The sequence below is a fragment of the Gorilla gorilla genome, chromosome 13 (genome assembly GCF_029281585.2).
Source record: "Gorilla gorilla gorilla isolate KB3781 chromosome 13, NHGRI_mGorGor1-v2.1_pri, whole genome shotgun sequence".
Lineage (NCBI taxonomy): Eukaryota > Metazoa > Chordata > Mammalia > Primates > Hominidae > Gorilla > Gorilla gorilla.
Genome location: NC_073237.2, coordinates 57,465,697 through 57,490,167, shown reverse-complemented (window position 1 = coordinate 57,490,167; position 24,471 = coordinate 57,465,697). Strand labels below are relative to the sequence as shown.

At 39.4% G+C, this 24,471-nt stretch overlaps 1 protein-coding gene across 6 annotated transcripts in view; it reads left to right on the top strand.

Annotated features, from left to right (window-relative positions):
* Nucleotides 1-24,471, top strand: part of KDM4C (lysine demethylase 4C) — a 420,634-nt gene that overhangs the window by 356,456 nt on the left and 39,707 nt on the right. For 5 of the 6 annotated variants that reach the window (XM_063696408.1, XM_055350581.2, XM_031014365.3 and 2 more), the window contains one exon: nucleotides 16,621-16,791. In XM_063696408.1, coding sequence (XP_063552478.1) covers nucleotides 16,621-16,791 — 171 coding nt within the window. Of the gene's footprint in view, nucleotides 1-16,620; nucleotides 16,792-24,471 lie in introns of those variants that run through there. The other variant, XM_063696409.1, reaches the window with a different exon arrangement.

Here is a 24,471-nt window from a genome sequence, read left to right as displayed (position 1 = left end):
ACATTTGAAAATATTTTAAACCTATTGAAGAAGGGATGAAAGTGGGGTAGAAATCTCAGAAACTGACTTCATCCCAAGATTTTTAAACCGACCTGAAACCAAGGAAAATACAGCCACTTTTCTAAGACTTGCAGTATTGGAGAGAAACTGATAACTAATATGGCAACTATACTGCTTGCTTTCCCTTTCTTATCCCGGCACTTGTTTAGCCAGATCATCAAAAATATGGCTTAGCACAAAAGTTAGTTATGGAGAACTTTAGACTGCCTTAAAACTGTTCAGTTCAATATATATAGGGACCATGAAGCATCCTGGAAGTAAATGTAACTTTTTTTCTTTAAACTTCTCCATCCGACTTCATTCTTGCTGACCAGACCTCATTCACACAAGTGTGTCAAGCAAACATTTTTTTTTTTTTTTGATGAGACAGTGGTAGGAAACATTTATTTAATACAATGTGATAAGCTGAGTTCTAAAGGCTTTTCAGATATTAACTTATTTAATCTTCAGTGTCCCATTCATGGTAGGTATAGGTTGAGCATCCAAATCCAAAATGCTCCAAAATCTGAAACTTTTTGAGTACCAACATGACACACAAAGGAAATGCTCATTTAAGCATTTCAGAATTCACAATTTAAGATTTGGGAAACTAAATCAGTGAGTATAATGCAGACACTCTGAAATTCGAAAAATTCTGAAATAATTCTGCTCCCAAGCATTTTGGATGAGAGATGTGCAACCTGTACTATTATTATCTTTTTATTTTTTTTTTAACAGATGAGGAAACGGAAACAGAGTGAGTTTACGTTTATATAACTTGCTGTAAATTATACAGGTAGTAGGTGGAAGAGCCAGGATACAAAGCCAGGCAATCTGACTCAGAGTCCAGGGTGTTCTAAGCACAGGGAATAGTGTGTGCACAAACTTCCTCAAAGGCCTGGTGTATCTGAGGAAGGCTGAAGAGTTCAGTGTTACTGGGTCCAAGACATGTCAGGTTTACGGGGGAGTCAGGGTGGAGTGGTGAGTGGGAAGATGAAGCTGGTGAAGTAGATTGGGTGATCAGAATGTGAAGACTGTCTTTCATAAAAAGTGAAACCCCCTTTTCATATGTCCCTGAATTAAAATTTAAAAAATCTTCTCTCATCTTCAAGTTAGGGAAATGTTCTTGGCTAAACAAGGATCTGTTTTTAGGGACGAGGTGAGGGACAGGAAGGATTATCCTTTCTAGAGGAGATGGGTCATGGTGAGGAGAAGATTGTTTTGTGGAGGCTTGCTGGGAGCAAGTCCCACAGGTACTCAGTTCACCCCTTGGTGGGGTGCAAACGTGTTACCCAATAGCTGTCTCTCACATGTGCCCACACGCACAAAGTGGGTCATGCTGAGACCAGGCAGGAGAGGCTATTATTTATCTTGTTTCAAGAGTTCCTCAAAGTAGGGAAGAATTGTTTTTCCTTTAACAATTTGGATATTGCAAACTAAAATTCTGTTTAACAAAGTTTGTTTTGACCAGTCATACTCTTTTTTTTCTTAGACTTCTACATAATCATCTTGTTTTTGTATATGATTTGTTTCTTCTACATAAGCTTTTTAACAAATGACCTGCTGAATTTGCAGTGTTATTATTGACAAAGAGATTTCTGACCAAAGCAAAGGGATGGAGTGATGAGAATTCTTAGCAAGGATTTAAAAAAATACTATAGCGATTCAAACCTGAATCTGATCAATATTCCTAAATCTAACACACATTTTTTAAAAGAAATCCCTCACCTTTCTATCAATAGAAGGGTTTTGTTGAGCTCTCTCTCCACTTATCCCAGATGATAGAAAGTGAAGGTTAGATTCGCCTGGAAGGAGGAATATTTAGCACAGACCTTTTAGAATATTGACATTCAGGACCTATCTTTCTCTTATTCACATTATCAGGTAAAGCCAGAGAAGATAAAATTTTTCTTAATTTTGTTAGGAAATTTAAATATATCCCATTAAACATTTTTGAACCCTATTCAGAACCCCCTAATTTGTTTTCCCACTGCTGATCTTTTGCCATTTCCATAGGAAGGGCTGGGTCAGTGAGCATCATGCTTCTCTCCCTGTGCTTTCTGTTGATAGAGCAAGGGCTTAAGGAGAGCCGCTGCAAACTCCCATGCTCACAACAGCCTCAGCATACTCTATGAAAGAAGGCAAGAGAGTTTAATGTGATCTTGGAAAGATTAAAAATGGTTGAACTCTAGGCTATTCTTTGTGCTAATGAAAAATAATTTCTCGAGCATTTGATGAGCTCCTATTATGTTGATCAATCTTCAAAGTCTGGGAAATGAGCTTCAGAGGACTGGTACTTCTCAGAATTCTGGATTCATGAAGGCTCGTGCTGGAGAGCATCAGGAGTTGCCAGCATCTAGGAGTGTGGTGTATTCAAAACAATCTTGACTCCAGGCAGTCCTGCACTCAGGTTCCTGCTCTGCTTCTTTACTGCTTGCCACTTAGAACCATGCTGAAGTCCTGTTGAGAGACTTACCCATATCTTAAAGCCCTGATAAATACTGATGTGAGGCCAAATGGTACATCCCGGGATGAACATATGAAATTGCTGTTTTATAGGTTAAAAGTAGTTTAATACCAGCAATTTCATATTATTTGATGTAAAACATATTCAGAGGAGAGGGGCTGCTACCATGCTACTCCTTATTCTGTTTTCTGGGGAGAGATCCTTTAGGCCTGGTTCATGGTAGTTAACATCTTGTAGTTTGGGAAGCACCTGTAAAATCTCTCTGCAGCTATACTGCTCGGCTTTATTCTGGAAATAGCTGATATTGTGCCTGTCAGCTAGGAATTCATGTTCCTGAGTCTAGTCACCCTCAGGGACAAAAACACAAAATTTTATCTGTTCTGATATGTATATGGGTACATTGAGAAATTAATAACAATTGATAACATTTTAAACTTAATTAGAATGTAGAGAATTAGCACCTATTTAGTTATGAATAATCACAGCAATGTATTCGCATTTTCATTAGTAAAACTTAATAGCTTTCATCTCTCTCAAGATACGGTTTTAGTTCTGTGTGGAATAATGTGGTTTCAGGAGAAATATTTACCTAAATTTTTTATTCTGTCCTTATAAAACTGCAAATTGACCCTGATTTTTAAAAAATTCAAGACAAAGGCATTTTGGTGTAGGTGTTTGGTTTTTATCACAAAAGCAGACCCATCAGAATTCTTAGGTGAAACTTGTCAGTGCTCTGTTTTATACTTGGCTCTGTCATTTCCACCACAGAGTGCACCGTGGAACCAGGGAGCCCCTTAGCAGACCTAGACCCCACGGTGGGGGCAACTGCATTAAGAAATACTTACATGGGGCTAGGTGCAGTGACTCCCACCTGTAGTCCCAGCACTTTGGGAGGCCGAGGCGATATCAGCCTGGGCAACACGACAAAAACCCATCTCTACCAAAAATACTAAAATTAGCTGGTCGTGGTGGTGTGCGCCTATGGTCTCAGCTACTTGGGAGGCTGAGGCTGTAGGATCACTTGAGCCCAGGAGGTAAAGATTGCAGTGAGCCAAGATTGCGCCACTGCATTGCAATACAGCCTGGGTGACAGAGCAAGACCTCCATCTCAAAAAAACAAAACAAACAAACAAAAAGAAATAATTTACATGGGACACTTGATACTTGACAACTTCAAGGGCCAACTTACTGAGGAAAATCAACTCTTCCATTCCAAGGACCATTTATTTGGTTATTTATTTATTTTTTTTCATAGATAAGGTGTATTTTCATGCAAAATGCTTGCTTGCTTTTGCACAGAATTAATATTTCTCAGTTTCCAGGAAATTTTAAGCTTTTCAGCAATTTGTACTTTTTAAAAAAAATAATTAAGGCATGCAGAATCGTCTGATAGCTTGTTAAGAAAATTAAGTAGTGACACTAATCTCATTTTAATATTGGTATTAGAGTCAAGCATCATAGATACAGTAGAAAAATATAAATGGAATGTGTCAACAGACACACAACAGCAAAGGGTATTTGACATTCCAACCTCTTGTAACACATAAGAGGTAGGATATTCAATTCCTTCGTGTAGAAAACAGTAATTAGATGCCATAGCCGTAATGAAAACCTTAGATACTGACAAAATGTAATGAAAGTATATTTTTAAGACTATTAACTGCAAGCAATAGAAAAGGCAATTACATGAAATAACTTCCAATATTTCTAACTAAAAGGCTACTCTCCAAGTCTTGATTGTATGTCCACTTTCAATAAATATGATACACAAAACTCTGGATTAGCTCAAAAGGCCTCCTGAAGCCTCTTGGCAGGAAGCCAGTGATTCCAGAGGAATGCCTTATCTTCTTTGTCATGTCCTTCCATGGAATATTGGAGCATCCTGGGCTCTGCACATTTCTCACGTACAAGTCAATACCTCTTTTCTTTCTAGGGAAAACGGGTAGTTTCTTCACCATTGCCAGTCAGAAGTTGGCATCTTTTCATCTTGAAGTGTCACATGTCCTTTCTTGTCTTCTCATCCTACACTGGTGTAGCGGGTCAGTGAAATTATAATGTCTGAAGAAACGTAAGAAATTTCTGTTTCTTCTGGAATGATATTCTGAAATATCATTTTGGCTCTCTCAGCCATTACTGGGCAGACCTGGCACTCGGACGCTTTTGCTTGGAGCAGGAGGCAGGGAGAAGTGAAACTTTCTTCTTTGCAAGCATGAGATACCTTAATGAGTTATTTTCCATTTTGTTTGTCCCTCGAGTGGGCCTTTTAGTTAAGTTTGTTTTGTTCACCTTTCCCCATACATTTCTCAGGAATTAGAAGAAAATACAAAATTTGGAAATCCTTAAATTCAACAACTTTTAATTATACCTTAAAATGTCATGTTTCTTACATATTTGGAGAACAGAGCAGTGTCCTTACTGTATCTGAGAAAGTAACTTTAATTGAGGTTATGTGGACCACCTAAGGTTATATGGACCTTAGGTGATCGAGAACAGGAGGGCCGCAGGCAGGAAACTAGGAAGGATGCAGTTACCATTAGAGCACCCCAGTTCTTTCCCATCCTGCCCTCACGTGAACCCCATAACATACCTCTCTTTCATGCACAGTGCTGGGTACGTGGGTGCACTCAGTTAACACTAGACAATCTGACAGATGGATTTAGTTTGCTGATTAATACTGGACTTTAAACAGTTTGTGGATTTATCCCTTTTGAGTAACATTGGTGAGATAGGCAGAATCTGCACTCCTGCCGTGGATGTGATGGATATTAGAAAGCTTTTGGCTGACTTCCCTTTCACCGTACCTTTAGTTGCTTCTCCTGAAGTCCAGAGAAACCTAGGAAGTTTGTGTTTTCTCTTTCTCTGTCATTCTCTCCTCATGTAAGCAGTGTGTCTTTATAGGCACAGTTACCTCTTCCTCTCTAATTTTGTCTCCTGCGCAAAATGACCACCCATCTTTGTTGGGGACAGTGTATCAATGTAGATAAGAGTTACAAAAGTATAATAATAACTAACATTTGTATAGTGTCTTTTATAGTTACACGTAGTACATTATGTCATTTGATGTTCATAGTAAACTTGTGTGTGGTACATATTATGATTATACCCATGTGACAGGTTGTGAAATTGAATTTCAGAGAGGTTCAACAGTCTTCAAAAGTTATAGAACGTTCAGGTTGTCAGAATCAGAGCACATGGCATTTCATTTGGATTGTGCTGTTTTAGTAGTCATTTTTCTAATTTGAGACTATGATTTGGATTTGTTTACATGGTATTATGATTTACCTGGACTTCCTTCTTGGTGGTGCAGAAAATCTGTTAAACTATTTAATTAGTCTGTTTTGCTTTGGGTTACCTTGTTCAATAACAAAATATTTGCATCTGTTTTAGTGTGTTTAACCCATTCACCAACTGTAATTAGAGTCAGAAATCGTTATAGGCAGGAGTTACCATTGAGTGATACCCTGTGTCGCTTGCTTCTCTCATTTGAAAGTGTCCCATCAGACGTCATTTAAAAGAAATATTATCTTATTGTTGAGTAAATGCTTTCTTTCTCATTTTATTCTCTCCAAATTGTAATTCCTCCAACTTTGTTATTTTATTTTCAACATTGCTTTGAGTATTTTCGGTTCTTCACATTTTTGTATAAATTTTAGAATCATCTTGTTAATTTCTACACACACACACACACACACACACACACACACACACACACACACACACACTGCTGTTAATGATTGAGATTGTGGGAATATATTGCTCTTCCTAAATTATATTGTTGGCACCCAAGAAGCCTGAAGAACTCCTGAAATAAAAAAGCCCAAGGCAGAGCTTCTAGGGTCTAGCATCTGGGAACTCACTGATTCTCTAGCAACAGTAATGAAATTGGATGTGACTGTAGGCGAAGCTCATGCCAGGTTTTAGCTTAGCAGTGGCCCACTACCAGCTCCACCAGTCTAACTAATGTGAACTCTCATCTCTGTTCTTTATGAATTAAATTGCTTACTCTTTAGAATACGTAGCAAGCAGGTGGTATGTTCCTGTTGAGAGGTTTACACATTAACACAGTGAGGCAAAGATTCTGCTATATCTAAAGATGGTTCTCTCTTCCCAGTTCTCTTCACTTACCAAACAGGGCCACTACCTCCGAGGTGAGCTCATGATTCAGATGGAAAAAAATTAGTTTTTTCTCAGCATCTAATGCAGCCTGTTGTTTGTGCTTCTACAGACATTAAAGTGAATAAGACCTTAAATCTGCTGGGAAACTGCTTACCACCATTTCCCACTGTATTATATGTTTGTAATTAAAAACCCATGAGAAATAAAAGTACACGTGAACATACACACATGTGGAAAATTAAATACTTGTGACGTTTTGATGAGTCATATGTGTATTTGTGCTGTAAGAACAAGTATTTCTTCATGAAGCCCCAGGGATTTAGGTTTTTCTGGGCAGAGGATTTTTACCTAGCTCTTGTAATTTACAAAGAAAGCTTTCACTATGACAAGGCAAGTTTAGATGAGTGGTTCCTGCTGCATACCTTTGGTAAAAGAAGAATAGTTTGTATTGATTTATTTATTGCAATCCTTGTAGAAATTTTTATCAGATGGATACTTTGAAAAAATACAATAATAATATTTCACAGGTTATTAATTCATAGAAATTAAGGATAAATAACAAAGTTGAGATGGTGAAAGGGTCATTGCATACAAATGGAAACCTGCTCTTTGGCCTGTACATCGGCTAAGTTACTTACTTTGGTTTCTTCACCTGTTCAGCCTTGCTGGCGCTGTGGGTTTCTACATACATTATTGCATTTGGATTTACGCCCTTTATTAACATCATATGTAGATAGAGAACCCAGTTGGGGATTTTCCCAAGGTGACATCTCCGCCCATGACTCATCCTGCTAGATGTTGGGTGACCCTCCTTCCAGATGTAAACACAGGTCAGCCTTGCTAGGTCTGATAAGAGACTACCTATACGGCCAAAGCAAAGAATCTTCCCTCATTCTACCTCACAAAAGCCCTTCCCCCTGTGCTCTTGCCCTAGAGATTAACTGTTCTTTCTCTGGTCTCTGTCAAAACCTCAGTGGGGAGAAATGATATTTAAGAATGCAGTGCATATGTCCACTTGAGTATTTAAGTTAGATTCCCGTGTCAGGTTAGGCCACCAAGAAATTACCTATTTTAGCTTCCATAACTTAACCCTTCATGAGGTGCCTTCATTGAGTTTCATTTCATTACTGTGTCTTTTTAGTGACAGTATATACAAGCACCATTATATAAATAGCATTGTTGCCATTTTCCCAAGTCTACTGTTAAAAGATTGGCTACTGTGTCATTAAATATTCCAGGTGATAAAATCTTTTTAATGATTATGAAGAAAAATTTGTGTCTTAGAAAATGGGGAAAGATACTATTTTCTTTCATTAATTCTAGCACAAATTTAACAGTTCTGTCAATCTTGAGCATAGGCAGAGATTGCATTAACAGTTTTTGTAACTGTCTACAATGGAAATCATATTACCATTTTAACAGAAATTTAAAAAATATTATTTATGCTCATCAACAACTTTGTAATCAGGATATTAATAGTTGTTAGACCTACCTTTAGATATTAGTATTTAATGCATTATTTTAAAAGCATATTTATTTTTCCTTTCCGGTCAGGGAACCAAAAAGGAAAAAGAAAAAAGAAAGAAAAACAAGTTTATTTTTCTAATATAATTATTTGTTTGTAATCTTCTGTGTTTATTTTATGCATTTGAAAACATAGTTCTGAGTAGGGCTTCACAAAGTAGCCAGAGAGGTCCCTGGCACATATTCCAACAGCCTTCCTGGGGTGGTACATGTGTACTTCCTGGCAGCCTCCCGCCTGGTTCAGATGTTTACCTGCATTTTCTTTTCTGGAGGGCCTCTTCCTTCCCTGATCTGAGCTCTCTTAATACCTTGCATTATGATCAGCCATGTCTGTCTCTCTCACTAGTATGTGAGCTATTTGAGAGAAGGGACTCTCTCATTATTTTATTTTTATTCTTAGCACCTAGGACTGTGCCTTATTTGTAGTGAGCCATTAGTAATTTCTTATTTAAATGCCACTTTTTTTTAACCCCATCCCATTCTAGTATTGCTCTTCCTCGTGGCATTGATTGACAGCTTGTTCTTGGCATTTTGGCTCAGAGTTCACTGCTGTAGAATGCTCATCAGGCAAGGAATGATGTTTTTTTTTTTCATTGGATTTTCTCAATGCTAACTTTAAATTTTTTTAAGTCAGCCTTTTGGATGTTGTTGTGCCTTTGATGAAGCAGTCCAGGTATTAGGAACATACTTTCCTCCTTCTTCAGGTTGTAATCATTGGTAGTTAGCTGTCTTTTGTTTGAAATTTGGCTATTTATTTCAACATTGGTAGTCTTAGGAAAGCTAGAGAGTTTTCTTATAAGGGCCTGTATAATTTCCAAGTTCACACTTGATTGAAGGCAGCATGGTATCAGTGGAGAGAAAACTCTTCTACATTTGAACAATTGGATCTTATTATTAGTGCTGTCCCTTAGAGGTGGCTTAGTATGATGGGAAGGACAGGTATAGTAATGAATTCCAAAAAGACCTGATTAGTTTTTTTCTTAATACAGCCCCAAACCTGAGAATGAAATTATTTATTTGATTGAAACAACTTGTCTTTGGAATCAGTGGTGATTATTAAAAACAGTAAAAGTGCAATTTTTTTCTTATATCACATTTGCCTTAAATATGAGATGTAGGTAAGTCAGATGAAATTTTATGACCAAATTTTTATCATTTCACTTTACAAAGTGTTCATTCTCTCAAGTCTTTCTTACATAATATTTACTGAACTGAAGAATAAATGTTGGAGATGGTGTTTTCTTCCTAACTCACTTGGTCAGCTGTTTTTTGTTTTTGTTTTTAGCATATCAGTTGAACAGTTCTGGCTATACATGGGCTGGCTGATATTTAAGGAATTTTTAAAAATTGGAAGGACTCTTAGTTTTTTATATGTAGTGTTTCAGGAATTATTAAATATATAATCCATGAAAAATACAGAGAAACACATCAAGAAGTACTAAATAAATCCCATTACTCAGAGTTATACATCACTAACATTTTAGTATATATTTTCTCAGTGTTCCTTTTTTCTAGGCATACATATCTGTGTGAGTGACACATCATCACAAGATTTAGCGGTTTAAACCAGTGATAACTATTTAGCTCATGATTCTGTAGGTTATCAATTTAGGCTAGGCTTGGCTGAGGGGTTCTTCTGGTCTAGGCTATGCTGCCTCATGCATCTGTGGTCAGCTGCAGAATAGCTTGTCTGATCTTGGCTGGGTTCTCTCACAGGTTTATGGCCTGTGGTCAGTGTGATCTCTCATCTCCAACAGGGTAACTTGGGCTTGTTCACACAGCAGAGTCAGAGGTTCTTAGAAAGAAAGCAGAAGTGTTCAAGCCCTCTTGAACAAAAGACTATGAATCTGTGTACCATTACTTCTGCTATATTCTTTTGGCCAGTGCAAGCTAAGCCACAGTCTAGCCCAGATTCAAAGGGTGGGAAATAAACTTCAGTCCTTGATAGGAGGATCTACAAAGTCGTATGCACAGGATGTGGAAACGGGGAGGAGTGAAGATTTTTGGGCAGTTTGGAAATTTACCACAGTGTACATGTGTGTATACCTATGTGTACGTAGATGAAAAGTGAGAGCATATACATTCTGCATTTTTATCACCAGACATGCTCCAAATCCAAGTTACTAATCCAACCCTGTGGGTGTATTGGGGAAAGTAAATAAATCTTACATGGGAAGTGCCTCAACAAGTATCTAGAACAATACCTTCCATTCAATCAATGGAAGGCTTAAAAAAAAAAAGGAAATGTAATTTCTTTAGGCCACTGCTTGAATTCTATTGGTGTTACTTCCTGGTTGGCTTTATTTCCTTGCTCATGTTTTTCTATGTTTACTTCCTGGTTGGTTTTATTTCTTCACTCATTTTTTCCCATGCTTATTTTCTGGTTGGTTTTATTTCCTTTTCTTTCCATGTTTATTCTTTTGGTTGATGGTCTGGAGCACCTATGTTGTATTAGTCTATTTTCGCATTGCTGTAAAGAACTACCTGAGACTGGGTAATTTATAAAGAGAAGAGGTTTAATTGACTTATAGTTCTGCAGGCTGTACAGGAAGCATGGATGGGGAGGCATCAGAAAACCTACAATCATGGCAGAAGGCAAAGCGGAAGCAGCTCATCTTATATGGTCCGAGCAGGAGGAAGAGATAGCAGTGGGAGATGCCACACACATACACACACACACACACACACACACACACACTCTCTCTCTCTCTCTCTTAAACAGCCAGATCCTGTGAGAACTCTATCACAAGACAGCACTAGGGAGATGGTGCTAAACCATTAGAAACCACCCCCGTGATCCGGTCACCTCCCACCAGGCCCCACCTCTAATACTGGGGATTCCAATTCAACATGAGCTTTGGGTGGGGACACAGAGCCAAACCATATCACCTGTCATGGGAGAGCACTGCTCTAGACTACTTCTAAACTGTTCTGAGATCTTGGAAAAGTCACTTGACTTTGTCAAGAGTGTCAGTAGATGTTACATCATCTATTTAGTCAAAATAAAAACTACCTCACAAAATTATTGGGAGAATTTAATTACCTCATGAATATGGACATATGCTGGAAACTAGATGTGTTATCGTTCCTAGGAATTATTTATGCTTTTATGGAATGTCTGTAACGTTTTTTTACTTAACATTTTGGCCGTATCCCCAGCATCTCTAACTGGCCCTACCATTTTTTAAAATGACATGTATATTTTTTTAAGCCACTGTTGGTTCATTTCTGCTTAGTTCATATTAAAGAAAATTCAAGTTTTACAGCCTTAGCTTACACACTAATCTTCAGAACACCATAGCCATTTCTTTAATCTGATGGATGCCCTCGCATGATGCCTGTCTTCTCTGATCAGAAATGACATTCTTAACATCAATGGATTCTTAGACTTTTCTGACAGGAAATATTTTTGAGGATATATAATCAGTTATGGGGTATGCTTGTCAATACATTTTTCCTGCAAAAATAAATCAGAAATCCTATCAAAATAGCATTATGAAAGAATCCATTTCCCTTAATACTCCTCATGAAATGGTCATGCCTGAAGTTTCTGAGAGTTTTTATTTAGATGAAGGTTGTGTATTTAATTTATATACTGGCCATTTTTCTAACCAGCCAATCTGCATAAATTTCATTTCCTAAGCAGGAAGAAAATGGTTGTGATCTGGAGCCAGCCTCTTCCTTATAAAGCCTGCATCACCTTCCTTTTCCCTTGGCTAGCTTCTTCTACTTTCCAGACCCTGTGAATTTCACCATAAACCTTCTTTATTCCCTTCCGCTACCCACATACATGCACACCTAGCCAAAGAAAGAGAAACCAAAGAAACAGAACCTGTAGGGATAAATAGGGATATCACTCTACAGTGCCCCTTTGCTTCTCTTTGCCCTTTTCTGGACAGGAGCAGATAGAATTCATTCCTCTTCCATTTTGAAAATTTGTCTGTGCCTATTCACTTACCCACTCATTTATCCATCCATTCATTCATTCACTGTTCATCTGTCAGGAACAGTGTTACAGACACCGTGCTGGGTTCTGTGGATAAAAAGACAAGCTCTGGCACTGATTCGTATAGTTTACCCTGTCATTAAAGGGATGGTAACTGAAAGAGTCATGTGGCCAGGGTCTTAAGAGAGTTGTTAACAAAGGCTTTGGGAGCCCTGGGGATGGAGAGGAGACCACATTATGCCTTCCTTCCTGGGGACAATAGCCATGTGCCTGAATTTGACAAGAGTAGAGTCGGAGGCTACTGGAGCGGGTGAGGTGAAGGGTGGGTGCCTGGATTGTTTTCCTGGCAGTGATTTGGGGCTGGACTGATCCTTGTCAGTGAGAAGTCAGGGTGCTGCTCACTCATCCATGCCAATGACTCAGATACCATAGGAAAGTGGTTGACTCACCTGAGCTGAAGTTCTCAGTATGTTCTTCATTTCGTAGATGAAGCCAGTTAGGATTTGCTGAGAGTCTGCTCCCAATGAGGCTAGGCATCCTTTGTGCTTCATCCTGTTTTATAGCACACCTTTGATTTAGGTATAATTTCTTCCACAGATGACCAAACTGAGGCTGACAAGGGTTATGTAACACCCCCAAGATCACACAGCTAGTAAGAGTAATCAGCTTATAATGCAAATCCCAACGCATTGTCCCCTTGGAGGGCAAACAATTTTTATTCAACTTCCAATTTTAACAAAATATACACTAAATAACTAATACCATAATAAAATACAATGCTTGTAATTCTGACAATGACTGTTCTTCAGTTTGACAGAGAGGGCAACATCTGCAAGAAAGTTCTGCCAAGATGAAGCTGTGTGTGTCCCTAATCCACATCACTCAGGGCCACTGTCTGTGGCCACACAGGTTGTGAATGTGGCCTCCTAGAGTTAGTTGTAACCTGTAAGAAGTAGCTGTCACAGGCCCAATCTTGGAGTCACATCACTCTGCATGCTGTGCCTCCACTCATATTAATTACTACATCCAAGTCACTCTCTTACTTTAAAAGGTTGGATATATTTAAAGGGGATGAATGGGGGTAAAGTCGTAAACTGCGTAATTATTTCAGTATATGTTATATACTGTCACCTAGCTGTTAAAGATTTCTACTTCAAGTATAGTGCATATAAATCAGGCTTCTTACTGTTGTGCTTTGTCAAATGTTTACATACCTACCGACACCTAAAGGTACAGAAAATTTTCCCAAGCAACCCAGTAATCACTGGAAAATGATTTCAGGAAGGAAAGAAGGAAAGTATCCTTTTGTTCTGTCAGGTATGTGGGACACTAGATGACAGAGATGGTTAGAGACCCTTATGAAGATGTTTGCTGGGAGGGGGCTTTCCCCTTTGTCCAAATCATGAGCATTCTTGTCCCCAGTTCCTTTCTTCAGACCCTCATCTCCCACTATACTGTCGCACTAAGCTCCACCAGCCCCTTGTTTATGGCCATACAGACATGGATCACCTGTCTTCTACATCTAAACTCCTCAGTGGCTTCCTAGGTTCACAGAATAACATTTAGACTCCCTAGGATGGCATAAGAACTGTTCTCCCCCACCCCCAGTGCCCTGACCCCTGCTCCCTGGGCCATTTCTCTAGTTTCTCCTACTTTCCACACCATAGCAAGACCTCTTGCATTTCCCACAACAGAATGGCTGTTTCCTGCTTCTGGGCCTTTGGTCATGCCTGTCACTCTGTCTGTCCTTGATTGTGTTCTTCCCCTAATTCTGACTGCTGCAAGCCCAGGAATGAGGAGTCCTGCTGTAGATGGCATGCTAGAATGTGTTCCATCAGTCTTCTCTCCCGCCACCTGTGAGATGGCTTCATGGCACATGCCTGTGTAGGCCTGTTCCAGGAAACAGTAATATAGCCTTAGTGGTTTTGTGTATTTGACTCTCAAACACCAGATGTGGTGCCCACTGGCTGGCTACAAATGACTGTTGAGGAAATTAGTGAATGAATGACTCTCTGGGAATGTCTTTGTTTGGTTTCTAGAAGAAAAAGATAAGCATAACACTCTGTACACTACAAGGTGTTTTAGCTTTTTTGAAATTCACGGGGGAAACAAAAGCAAAGCCTCTGATTGACTAGTGATTCTGGATGATGATAAACTGTATTTCCCAGGAGTGTTCTAAATATCCATGCAAGAAAAGACTGGGGTTTAATGAGTCCCAGCTTTCTATAGGTACAGATGACATGTCAGGCTAATTTTGGTCCCTTGGGGATTATGAAGGCCTGGACCTTCCCATGAGCTTGGTTCAGGGCCTTCCCAGCAGGTCAGAGCTCATGACATCAAACAAATCAAAGTTGATGCCTGAGCCTTTGAGGCTGGTATAAAGAAGATCCAGTCTTGAGAGCAGACTTTGGCATTAGATGTTGACTGCAGTCTCTTCCTAGTAGGTACAGGCTTTGTAGGAGTTCCTGAAAGGGGAATGGGGACTATAGCCTTATCTTGAAAATCAAAACAAACAACCCAAATGACAACAAACTAACATTTCTAGAGCACTTAATATGTGCCAATCACTCTGCCAAGTATTTCTGAGAGAAGTCATTTATTCTTAAGTCTTGTTTCCTTAGCATGATGTATATACCCTGAGGCCTACACATGGTTTTTTAGGATGCCAGGAATATGTGTGGAAGGAGAAGAGGGGGAGGGAAAAATGAAATAAAGATGGAGTCTACAATTCATGCCCATATTCTTAGGTAAGGACTGCAACCCAGCTGTTATCAGTATGAGCTGGTAATTGAACTTGAGTCTTAATTCTTAATTTAAAAATAAAATGAATTGTCATATGCGTTAGTTTTTCTGGTCTAAAACTATTAATACAGCTCTTCTACAGGTCTTAAAAACTACTTGGGTGTATTTAGGGATTGAGCAAATGAGTAAATGGGTTTATATTATAGAAGCCAAGGTTTTCACTGAAAAAGGATGAAGATACAAATATGGAATAGAGGGAGGCAAGAAAGAACCTGCAGGGATGAATAGGGATATCACTCTGAACTGGTGATTTCCAGTATATGTGTGTTTGTGGCAAATTGATATATGCATGTGTGTATTTATGCACATATATGTGCACAGGTTAAATGCATGTATTTCATTGTTCCATCTACTGGAAAGATTGAGAATCAAAGATACTCCTGTAATAAGAGCATACCTAAGCACCTGTATCTGAGTTTCTAATGTCACTGCCCCTCTAAACTGAACCATACTCCTGGAATGGCTAATTTCAGGACTGGTGCAAGATGATCCTGAAACATCTTATCAGACAAGATAGTAAAGAACTGCTGTTAAAAAAAAAAAGAAAAGAAAAAGAAAGAAAGAAAGATCACAAGAACCAGTACGAAGGGGCTCTTATTGGTCAAATCTGGGACAGTTTGAACACCAAAATAATAAAGTAAAGTATGAACTATAAACAACTGGGGAGGAGGAATTCATCAGCCCATAATGACAATGGATGGATAGAAGGAAAGATGGATGGATGGTTGGATGGATGGATGGGTGCAGGGAAATATGGAAGACTCCTGCTTACCAAATGTCAACTAAGTAATAAATGTGGATGGGTGATAGAGCAGGAAAAATCAGCATACACCACCATTGCAGTAAAGATGATGCACAAAACTCAGTGGACACTAATTCCAAACAGAGATTTAAGAGGAACAGGACATTTACATATTGATGAAATTGTCTTTCACAGATTGCTTTAGTATAATAGAAAAATAGTAATTAAGTGGAGAAATTGAACTATGATCAGGATCAAAATTAACATCACCATTGAGGGGTAAGCAAACATCGTGTGCCTTCAGAATATCCTGAGAACAAGAGAACATCACCTATTTGGGATTCCGGCCAAAAATGTATAACCTGAATCTAATCATGAGGAAACTTAAGACACATGCTTTATTAAAAAGCAGGAAGAGGAAGAATTGTATCCTTCCAAAGTAACACTACCATAAACAAAGACAGAGGAAATGGTCCTGATTAAAGAAGCCTAAAGAGATGTGGCAACTAAATGCAACACTTGACTCTAGACTGGATTCTGTGCTTGGGAGTTTGCGGGTAGGGAGGGTGAATACCATAATGGCCATTATTGGATCATTTGACCAACTGGAGTATAGATGGAGATTAAAGTATCCTATCAGTGTTCAGTTTCCTGAAGTTGATATATTTGCATATACACATACACATGTGTGTATATATATACATACATATTCTTTTCTCTCTCTCTTTGTATATGCATACACACACAAAACCAATGGATGAACCTGGGTAAAGAGTGTTAGTATAAACAAGTATTGTTTATACTATTTGTCTTCTTGCAACTTTTCTGTAAGTTTGAAATTATTCTTCAATATTAAGTTAAAATTTTTTTTTAAAATCTTGGCCAAATAAATGATTGTTTTTCAAATGAATATTTTTTATTTTACGTCCTTTCTTTTCCTGTTCTCTTACTTCTTTTCTTCCTTTTTTGTGTCCCTTCTTTTAGAAGTCCAAGGCTTGCGAGAAGGTCATTTCCGTGGGTCAAACGGTCATCACGAAGCATCGGAACACCCGGTATTACAGTTGCAGAGTGATGGCTGTGACATCGCAGACCTTCTATGAGGTCATGTTTGATGATGGCTCCTTCAGCAGAGACACATTTCCTGAGGATATCGTGGTAAGTAGGCTTCCTTGAGTGCCTGCTACCCAGAGTAATTTAAAAAAAAAACCAAAGTAGCTGAGCCCTTCAGAATTTTTCTTTTGGCTTTTTGAGTAGCTCATTCACTTGGTTCATAGACTTTATCATTCTAAATAATATCCAGGTGAACTTAGACTGATCTTCCCACATTCTTTTAATTGAGTGAGAAATGTTATTTGGCCAAGAAATAAGGGAGCAGCCCTCACGACCTGATCACCTCTTAAAGGTCCACCTGTTAATACTGTCACATTGGCAACACCTGAATTTTGGATGGGACCTATTCAAACCATAGCAGATATGAATCCACCTATTCTTTCCTGTTACAAGATGTGAACAAATTTGAATTCTTTTATGACTTCTTTTTCTTTATGCTTAACTAGAGAATGTGGCTTTGATTAATCTGACTCGACCGTGTATTTAAATCTTTGGATATTCCACATGGGAGTAACAAAAGTCACACAGAAGAAAGGCTGTGGCATTTAATGAGTTTCGTTACTGTGGCGGAGACTAGAACTCTGTGTGTGTGTGTGTGTACGCGCGTGTGTGTGTGTCTGGCTGTCTTGTTGGTCTGTCTCCATCTCCTCCTTCCTCTGTCCCCTCAGCAAACACCTTGGGGCTCATTCTGAGGAACTAGTGAACGTGTGCCAGGGTAATGACTGACTTTGTTTCAGGGCTTGCTTTTTAGCAGGGTGTTTTCACAAGAAGAGCACTTTCCACAGAGGGTTTTTTTTGACACCGAAATCAAATCCCGTGACTGAGAGGACAGTGAGTGAGTCTGGTGCTGATCCTGTTATCCCTTCTCCTTTCGGGGGGTGTGTGAGTTTGGGGAGCTGACCCTTAATAATGTAGTCATCACTTCTGCCTCATTCTGGGTCTCTGTTGATGCTTTGCTTTTGTTTGTATTTGGAAAGATATTTTCAGCGACTCTTTAATAGTCATAATTGTGTATTATGTGCACTTGAAAATTAAATGTAACCTTTTGAGATTGCTAAGGACAGTTTCTAGGATTTTGGTCTCCAGGTGTTGAAGAAACATTGATTCAGTTAGTTTTGTTATACTTACCTCTCTCTATGCTGGTAAGAATGACAAGTATATAAACAAAAGTGACCTTATTTGAAAGATTTTAAAGCAAATGAATGTAAATTATTTAAAAATCCCAGAAGAGTGAATTGTGTTTCTTACCAGGGTTCTAGCTGGAGCTTCCCTTTACTGCATTGCCACTGTTATTCATAAACAGCATCCCTTAGGTGACATACTCCCCTTGTTAGAATTAGTCATCCCTTCAAGCACTCAATCTGCATTCACTGAATACCTGCTGTGTGTCACTTACTTACCACACTAGGTGCTGGAAACATAAAGAGAAAGAAGATGTAATCCTTGCTCAGTCTTGGTGGGAGGTAGGCTGGTGAATGGATGCTTTCTCTACCGTGGACCCATGTCTAGAACCCATGTGGTTCTATACTTGAACTACAAGCAATCTACCACCTGTTGGGGCTGGAAGAATGAGTAACACTTACTGACATTTACCATGTTCCAGGCACTGCTCCAAGAACTGGAACCATGAACTCAGTTCATCCTCATAACCCTACACACTAGGCACTATAATTTTTCACATTTTGCTGTTGAGGAAACTGAGGCACAACATGGTGAATAATTGTCTCAAGGTCACACATAATTAAGAAGTTTCAGAAACAGTATTTGATTACATGTAGTCCGTCTCTAGAACTTCCACTCTTAACCCTGGGGAAGAAAGGACATTTAAAGCAATAGGAGAAGGGATATGCAGGAGCAAGAGAGGCATGAAAAGCCATTGGTAGAATGAGGCCCCTGGACTTTCACCAGCCCTGTGCAGGCTACATAGTTGTTTCAGAATTAGCCTTCTCTTGTGAAGACTGTGAATATTGAGCTGGCAAAAGACAGAAGACCTTTTGGTGAGGAACACTGTGGTGGTGGGATGAAAGACTTCTGAGCACTAATTTCAAAACCTGAGCACAGTTAAACAGGTAAAACAGTGAGGTCTTTAGCCATGATAGGAATTAATGAACCCTAAATTCTCTTTTACATCACAAGCCTATACACACCATGCCAGTTTGAGGCTTTCCTGGAATGTCTTTACATTGGAAAAGAATGTCTGTGATCCTGTAATGTTTGAAATCCTGCAAGTCTTTCCTTTGACACCCTCCATTTCCTTCCTCTGTGAACCAGAACAAATATGATTTTAAGTACACTTGAGTGTTGTGAGAAGAACACAGAAGCTAACCCGTAGAAGAGTTTTCTGGAGCGCATGCCATTTAAATCAACGAGAATGAAAAAGCAAAACTCTTTACAGCTTGGTTAGCTGTCACTTAGCATTTTTGATAAGGATTTGAGGCTTAGCAGCAGTTGCATATGCCCATGTGGCCACAACTGTTGCCCTGGAGGGGGGCAGGTAGCATGGAGTGGCATGAATTCACATAGATTGGAAAGGACGCATCTATCTAAATGTGGGTGAATAGTAATGTCTTTTTTTTCTTTTTTCTTTTTTGAGACAGGGCCTCATTTTGTCGCCTAGGCTGGAGGGCAGTGGTGTGATCACAGGTCACTGCAGCCTTGTGCTCCTGGGCTCCAGTGATCCTCTCGCCTCAGCCTCTTGAGTAGCTGGGACCACAGCCATGTGCCACCATGCCTGGCTAATTTTTTTTTTTTTTAATTTTTTTGTAGAGATGGTGTCGAACTGTGTTGCCCGGGCTGGTCTCAAACTCTTGGGCTCAAGTGATCCTCCCGCCTCGGCATCCCAAAGTGCTGGGATTACAGTTGTGAGCCACTGCCATTGGCCTAATAACTTCTTCAGAAAGAAACAAAACAAAAACTAAATTCATCTTTGTGCAGGTCTTCTCTATTTTGTCTGGTCTTTCCTCCTTCTGTGCTCCCCACTGCAATATCCTAATCTCTTGCCTTCTTGGTTCCCCGTTCCAGGCTCCTAGTAGGAATAATTCAATCGTGTTGTGTTTCAAGTTCCATATACTTTCTAACAGTGTCACCATTGTTAGCTGCTGTAGCCTCTTCCCTCTCTTACTTTGGTGATGAATGAGGCTTCCTCAGCTCACTATTGCTGACTCTATAGGGGAAGTTTTTTTCCCCTTATAATATTGTATTAGGCAGGGTTCTCCAGAGAAGCAGAACCAATAGGAGATACACTTGTAGAAAGAGATGATAAGGAATTGGCTCTGTGATTATGGAGGCTGAGAAGTCCCAAGATATTTTTGTAGAGATGGGGTCTCACCATGTTGCCCAGGCTGGTCTTGAACTCCCGGGCTCAACTTAATCTTCTGCCTCAGCCTCCCAAAGTGCTGGGATTACAGGCATGAGCCACGGTGCCCAGCCCCACACACCATTATTTAAGTCATGGGTTTAATTGCTAAGATCATCCCACTTCCACTTTTGATAATTCATCTACATCAGAACTGTTGTCTGGGAGATGGGTACCCTGCTCAGTACCCTAATGGAAAGTTTCATCAGGACGTAAAAAAAAAATGTAATCAGGTTTGTTTCTGTCTCACTATCTTGAAGATCATGGCAGAATAATTATATGGTGAAAACACTAACTACATTTCACATTCCTCAGAGAAATCTTGTTTTCATTAGGTGATATACCTGTAGCATGAGCAACTGGTGGTAGAAAATGATGTTTTTCTTCTGTTTGTCCAAAAACTCTCTAATCCAGAAATGTGCATATCAGATGTGAGTGCCACTGGGAAGAATTATTCATCAAATTATTCATCAAATGTAGTGTGACCCCAATGTTACTGGCTACTGAAGAACTAGTTCTCTAAGCCTCAGGTACTCGTTAACTAGAACTGCTTTAAGGGTACAGTGCAATTTCAGTTTCCTATGAAAATCAAATTTAGGATATCAAGTTTAATCATCCCAAGCTATTTATCTATGTATGACACAAATAGAGTCCCTTATGGAGCCTGATGCTTTAGTAAAGAAAGTTACATACCCATATTTATAGAGTTGATGATTACAAATCATTTCATAAACCCAACAGATGAGAATCCTTTAATGCAGGCTGGCCTATCCATGTTTGAGAAATTTGGCAGGCGTTAAAAATGCTTATGTTAGGGTTATGTGACTGGAGAGAGCATTTGGAGCAGTAAGGAGAAATGTTCTTTGAACTATCAGGAAATGTCTTTCCCTACCTAGGTACTTTATTTCTGTGCTAGCCAGAAAAAATGTGCAAAAAATTCTTTCTCAACAATGCACCTGCAAAATGTGTGTATCAGCCCAGTTAAACTCCACATGCAATCTGTAGCTGTCAAGGGAAGTAATAAAAGGTGTATTATTACACACCTCCATCTGTCAGTCTATGAAATTGGGACACACTTCTGATGAATTTTTTTGCCTTCCGCTATTTTGATGGGAATGAAAGTTGCCCACCTGAAAGTACTCAATGAGCATAAAGATTCCAGGGCCTCTGTTAGCCTCTGCCAAAACCTGGGATCCTCTAGCATGCACCTGTTTACAGTAGAGTGATGACTGCTTCCTTTCCTCTGAACTTTGAGCTCACTTTGAGGGAGGAGAATGGTACAGTGGACACTTGAGTTCTCACTTAACATTCACCACTGGGCATGAGAAGAGAAACAGGACCATTTAGAAATTTGATAGCAGGAGTCCATCACTGAAATTTCCATGAGGACTGGCTACATTTTTCAGCTTTGGTTGAAATGTGAAAGAAGCATGAAAACAATACTCTTCAAGATTCTGGGGGTGAGTAGTTATGGCCTTTAGTTTTGAGGGCTGTACAATGCAAACTGAGGTTCTTGCAGCCAATGTTTTTTTCTCACATAAAGGCAGTTTGCTTAAACTTGCCAGCCCCGGTTTTTTTCCCCTACTAATTTGAAAGGAGCAAATAAACTAAATGCCTGACATATAGTAGGAAAAGTCCAATTTTTTAGAATATTAACTTTAGTATGTAGAACTTTTTTTTTCTTTTTCCTTCCCATCTAGTTTATACTAACCTTTTCTGGTCTTGAAATTTGGAGTTAGAAGATGTGTCCTCAGAACTTCATGCCTACTTGTCAGATTAGATGAGAACCTGTACTCGTGAGGTTTTGCTGGGTCCATTTATCATTCCCACTTGCTATAAAGTAGTCCCAGCATCTTTTAGACTTTGTAATAGCCTAGTTCCCTACATTTATGCTTGTGTTTTCTGAGTGTATTTTTTCAGTGTTATTTCAGTGGCTTTCTGTAACAAACCCTGCTCCAGAGTAAGTTCACACTCATTTCACAGATGTGTTACTTGCCAAGTCGCACAAAAGCTCCTCAAAGTACACGGTGACAGAGGTAGGTCCTGATTGCAGGTTAGTCCCCTTGTTCCATTGCTTATTGCCTTAGAAGTTCTGCTCTTTGTGGCTTAGTGCAGCTGAGGTGGAAGATGCTGTGCCTGCTCTAAGGGAAAACACAGATCCAGTAGGACATGGTGTAAAACCCGTTTCAGTGTTGAGCCCCGCACAAGCCCTCACTTGGCAAGCATAGGTGTAGGAGAGATCTGGGTATTCCAGAGGCAAAAGAAAATATCCAAGTGGGTTCGAGAAACTAGAACAGAGTTGTTCCCAGAAACGTTCTCTACTGTGGGATCCCAGGAAACATTGTTGGATCCCTCTTGCCTCCTAGATTTTGAGGTGTCCTATATATTCAGGTCAGGTAGCCATGCATGTATGGCATTGGCAGATACCCCTTGTCAGTGAGCTCACCTCAGCTTTGGAAGCCCTGTCCCATCCCAGACCATTTGTGTTATGTGTGCTCCAGAGGGCTGCCCTTCTCCTCTTCCCTCTCCCCCTCCCTGCCAGGAAGTTCTGGTTCTTTTGGAATCAGTGGATATTTGCCAGAGAAGGCTTTGGAAACTTTCTTTGGTTTAGAGGCCTGCAGGCATGGCCCACATGGCCTTTCACTCTGTAGGGTTCTCTCGCTTTTCTGTCTTGACTGTGGAGTTGGGAATCCGTGAGATGAAAGGCTTCACCACATTCCAGTTAATTTTTAGTTACAAGGGAAACCTTTTATACATGTAAAAGAGTGTCTAAATTTACTTTTCTAAATGTTTAAATTTATCTGACAAATTTTATTTATAAATCTAATATTTGCATAAAGAACAAACTCATTTGTTCCTTGATTAATGTTCATATAATGCATAAATCAAATCCTAACCATGTTATGTTTATGTAGCCAAATTTCCTTGGACATTTTAACTATGATTATAAATTTAATATACACATTTCTCACAAATGTCACAATTTTTCTAGGCATTTAATGCCCATAACTTTAATAAATCAGACATTAGTTAGTTTGAATTCTCCTATTTCAGACATTTTCAAAAACAGTATGTAAACCCGTAATATTTACAGAACACAGATGCACCTTTATAAACACAATTTACATAAGATTGATAGATAAGTAGATAGACTTTGCCCAATCAAGGGGAAACAATATTACCATATTGGCTAGGAGTCTACTAAGGAAAAATAATCATAGAATCTGAAGGCCATTTTAGAGGCATAGAATCTGGTTATGCCTTTGAAGAATAAACCTGCAGTTATTGGGCAGGGGCTCCTAATTAAGGTCAGGTTTCATTTGATTCATCAACTCTGTAAACCTTGTACCTTTCACTGGGGTCCTGATTAGTCTTACAAGTTTCATGAACTGTCTCTGAAGTCCATGGAGGTGGTACTTTCTGGGTCCTAGAATTTTATTTCCTTTTGTGTAACTCATATGACTTTTTACATTACAGCCTTGGACATAGGAATGAAATGTTGAAGCCTTTACTCAAGTTGCAGTTGCATCTTGTTCCTTTTTTTTACGAATTGTGTGTGTCTCACTGACCCCAATTCTGTAGGCATCATAGCGACAGTTTCCACTCATCAATGGGGATCCTCTGGAGAAAGTACGTCGTTGCCCTGATGTCCCATGCAGGAGATTCACCAGTTGCCACAAAGACAGACTGACAGTTACGTTTTTCTTCAAATATATACCTCCCTCACTTGAGGGTATTTCTCTTATTTTCTCTTCTGGCAATTATCTCAAGGTGATTGGCATTGGGAACTTATTCCCAAAGGACAGGTTCCTGGCATTTCCTTCCCACTTTTTTCTTTCCAGGAGAGACTCAGGTATAGCATTTCATCTTCAGCCTAACAGAATCAAAATAACTGCCTTGAACTTGAGAGCAGTGTTATTAATTTCCAGGACTTCATCATCTTTTCTCAGTGCTGAATATTCATGGGTGAGCCTGCTTAAACCCATGGGCAGTAGGCACCATGAGCCAAATCCACTCCATGTTTGGGAGTATCCAGTGATGTTGTCCGTTCTGAGCTATGTGTTGAACACTGTGTTAGGCATCATGGGGGATTCAGAGATGTGTAAACACAGGTGTAGGAGGAGTGACGTGGATGTTCTGGAGGCAAAATACAATACCCAAGGAAGTTTGAAAGACTGAGAAAAAAGCCATTCCCAGAAACTTTTTCAGCTATGGGATCTTGGGAAGCAATTTTGGATCTTCGTTGGTGCCTACATTTTGAGGTGCTCTGGAGTTTTGGGTGAAGTGGCCAAGACAGTGGCAGACACCTCTTATCAGTGAGCCCATCTCAGCTTTGGGAAGTCACATCCCATCCCAGCCCACTGATGTAT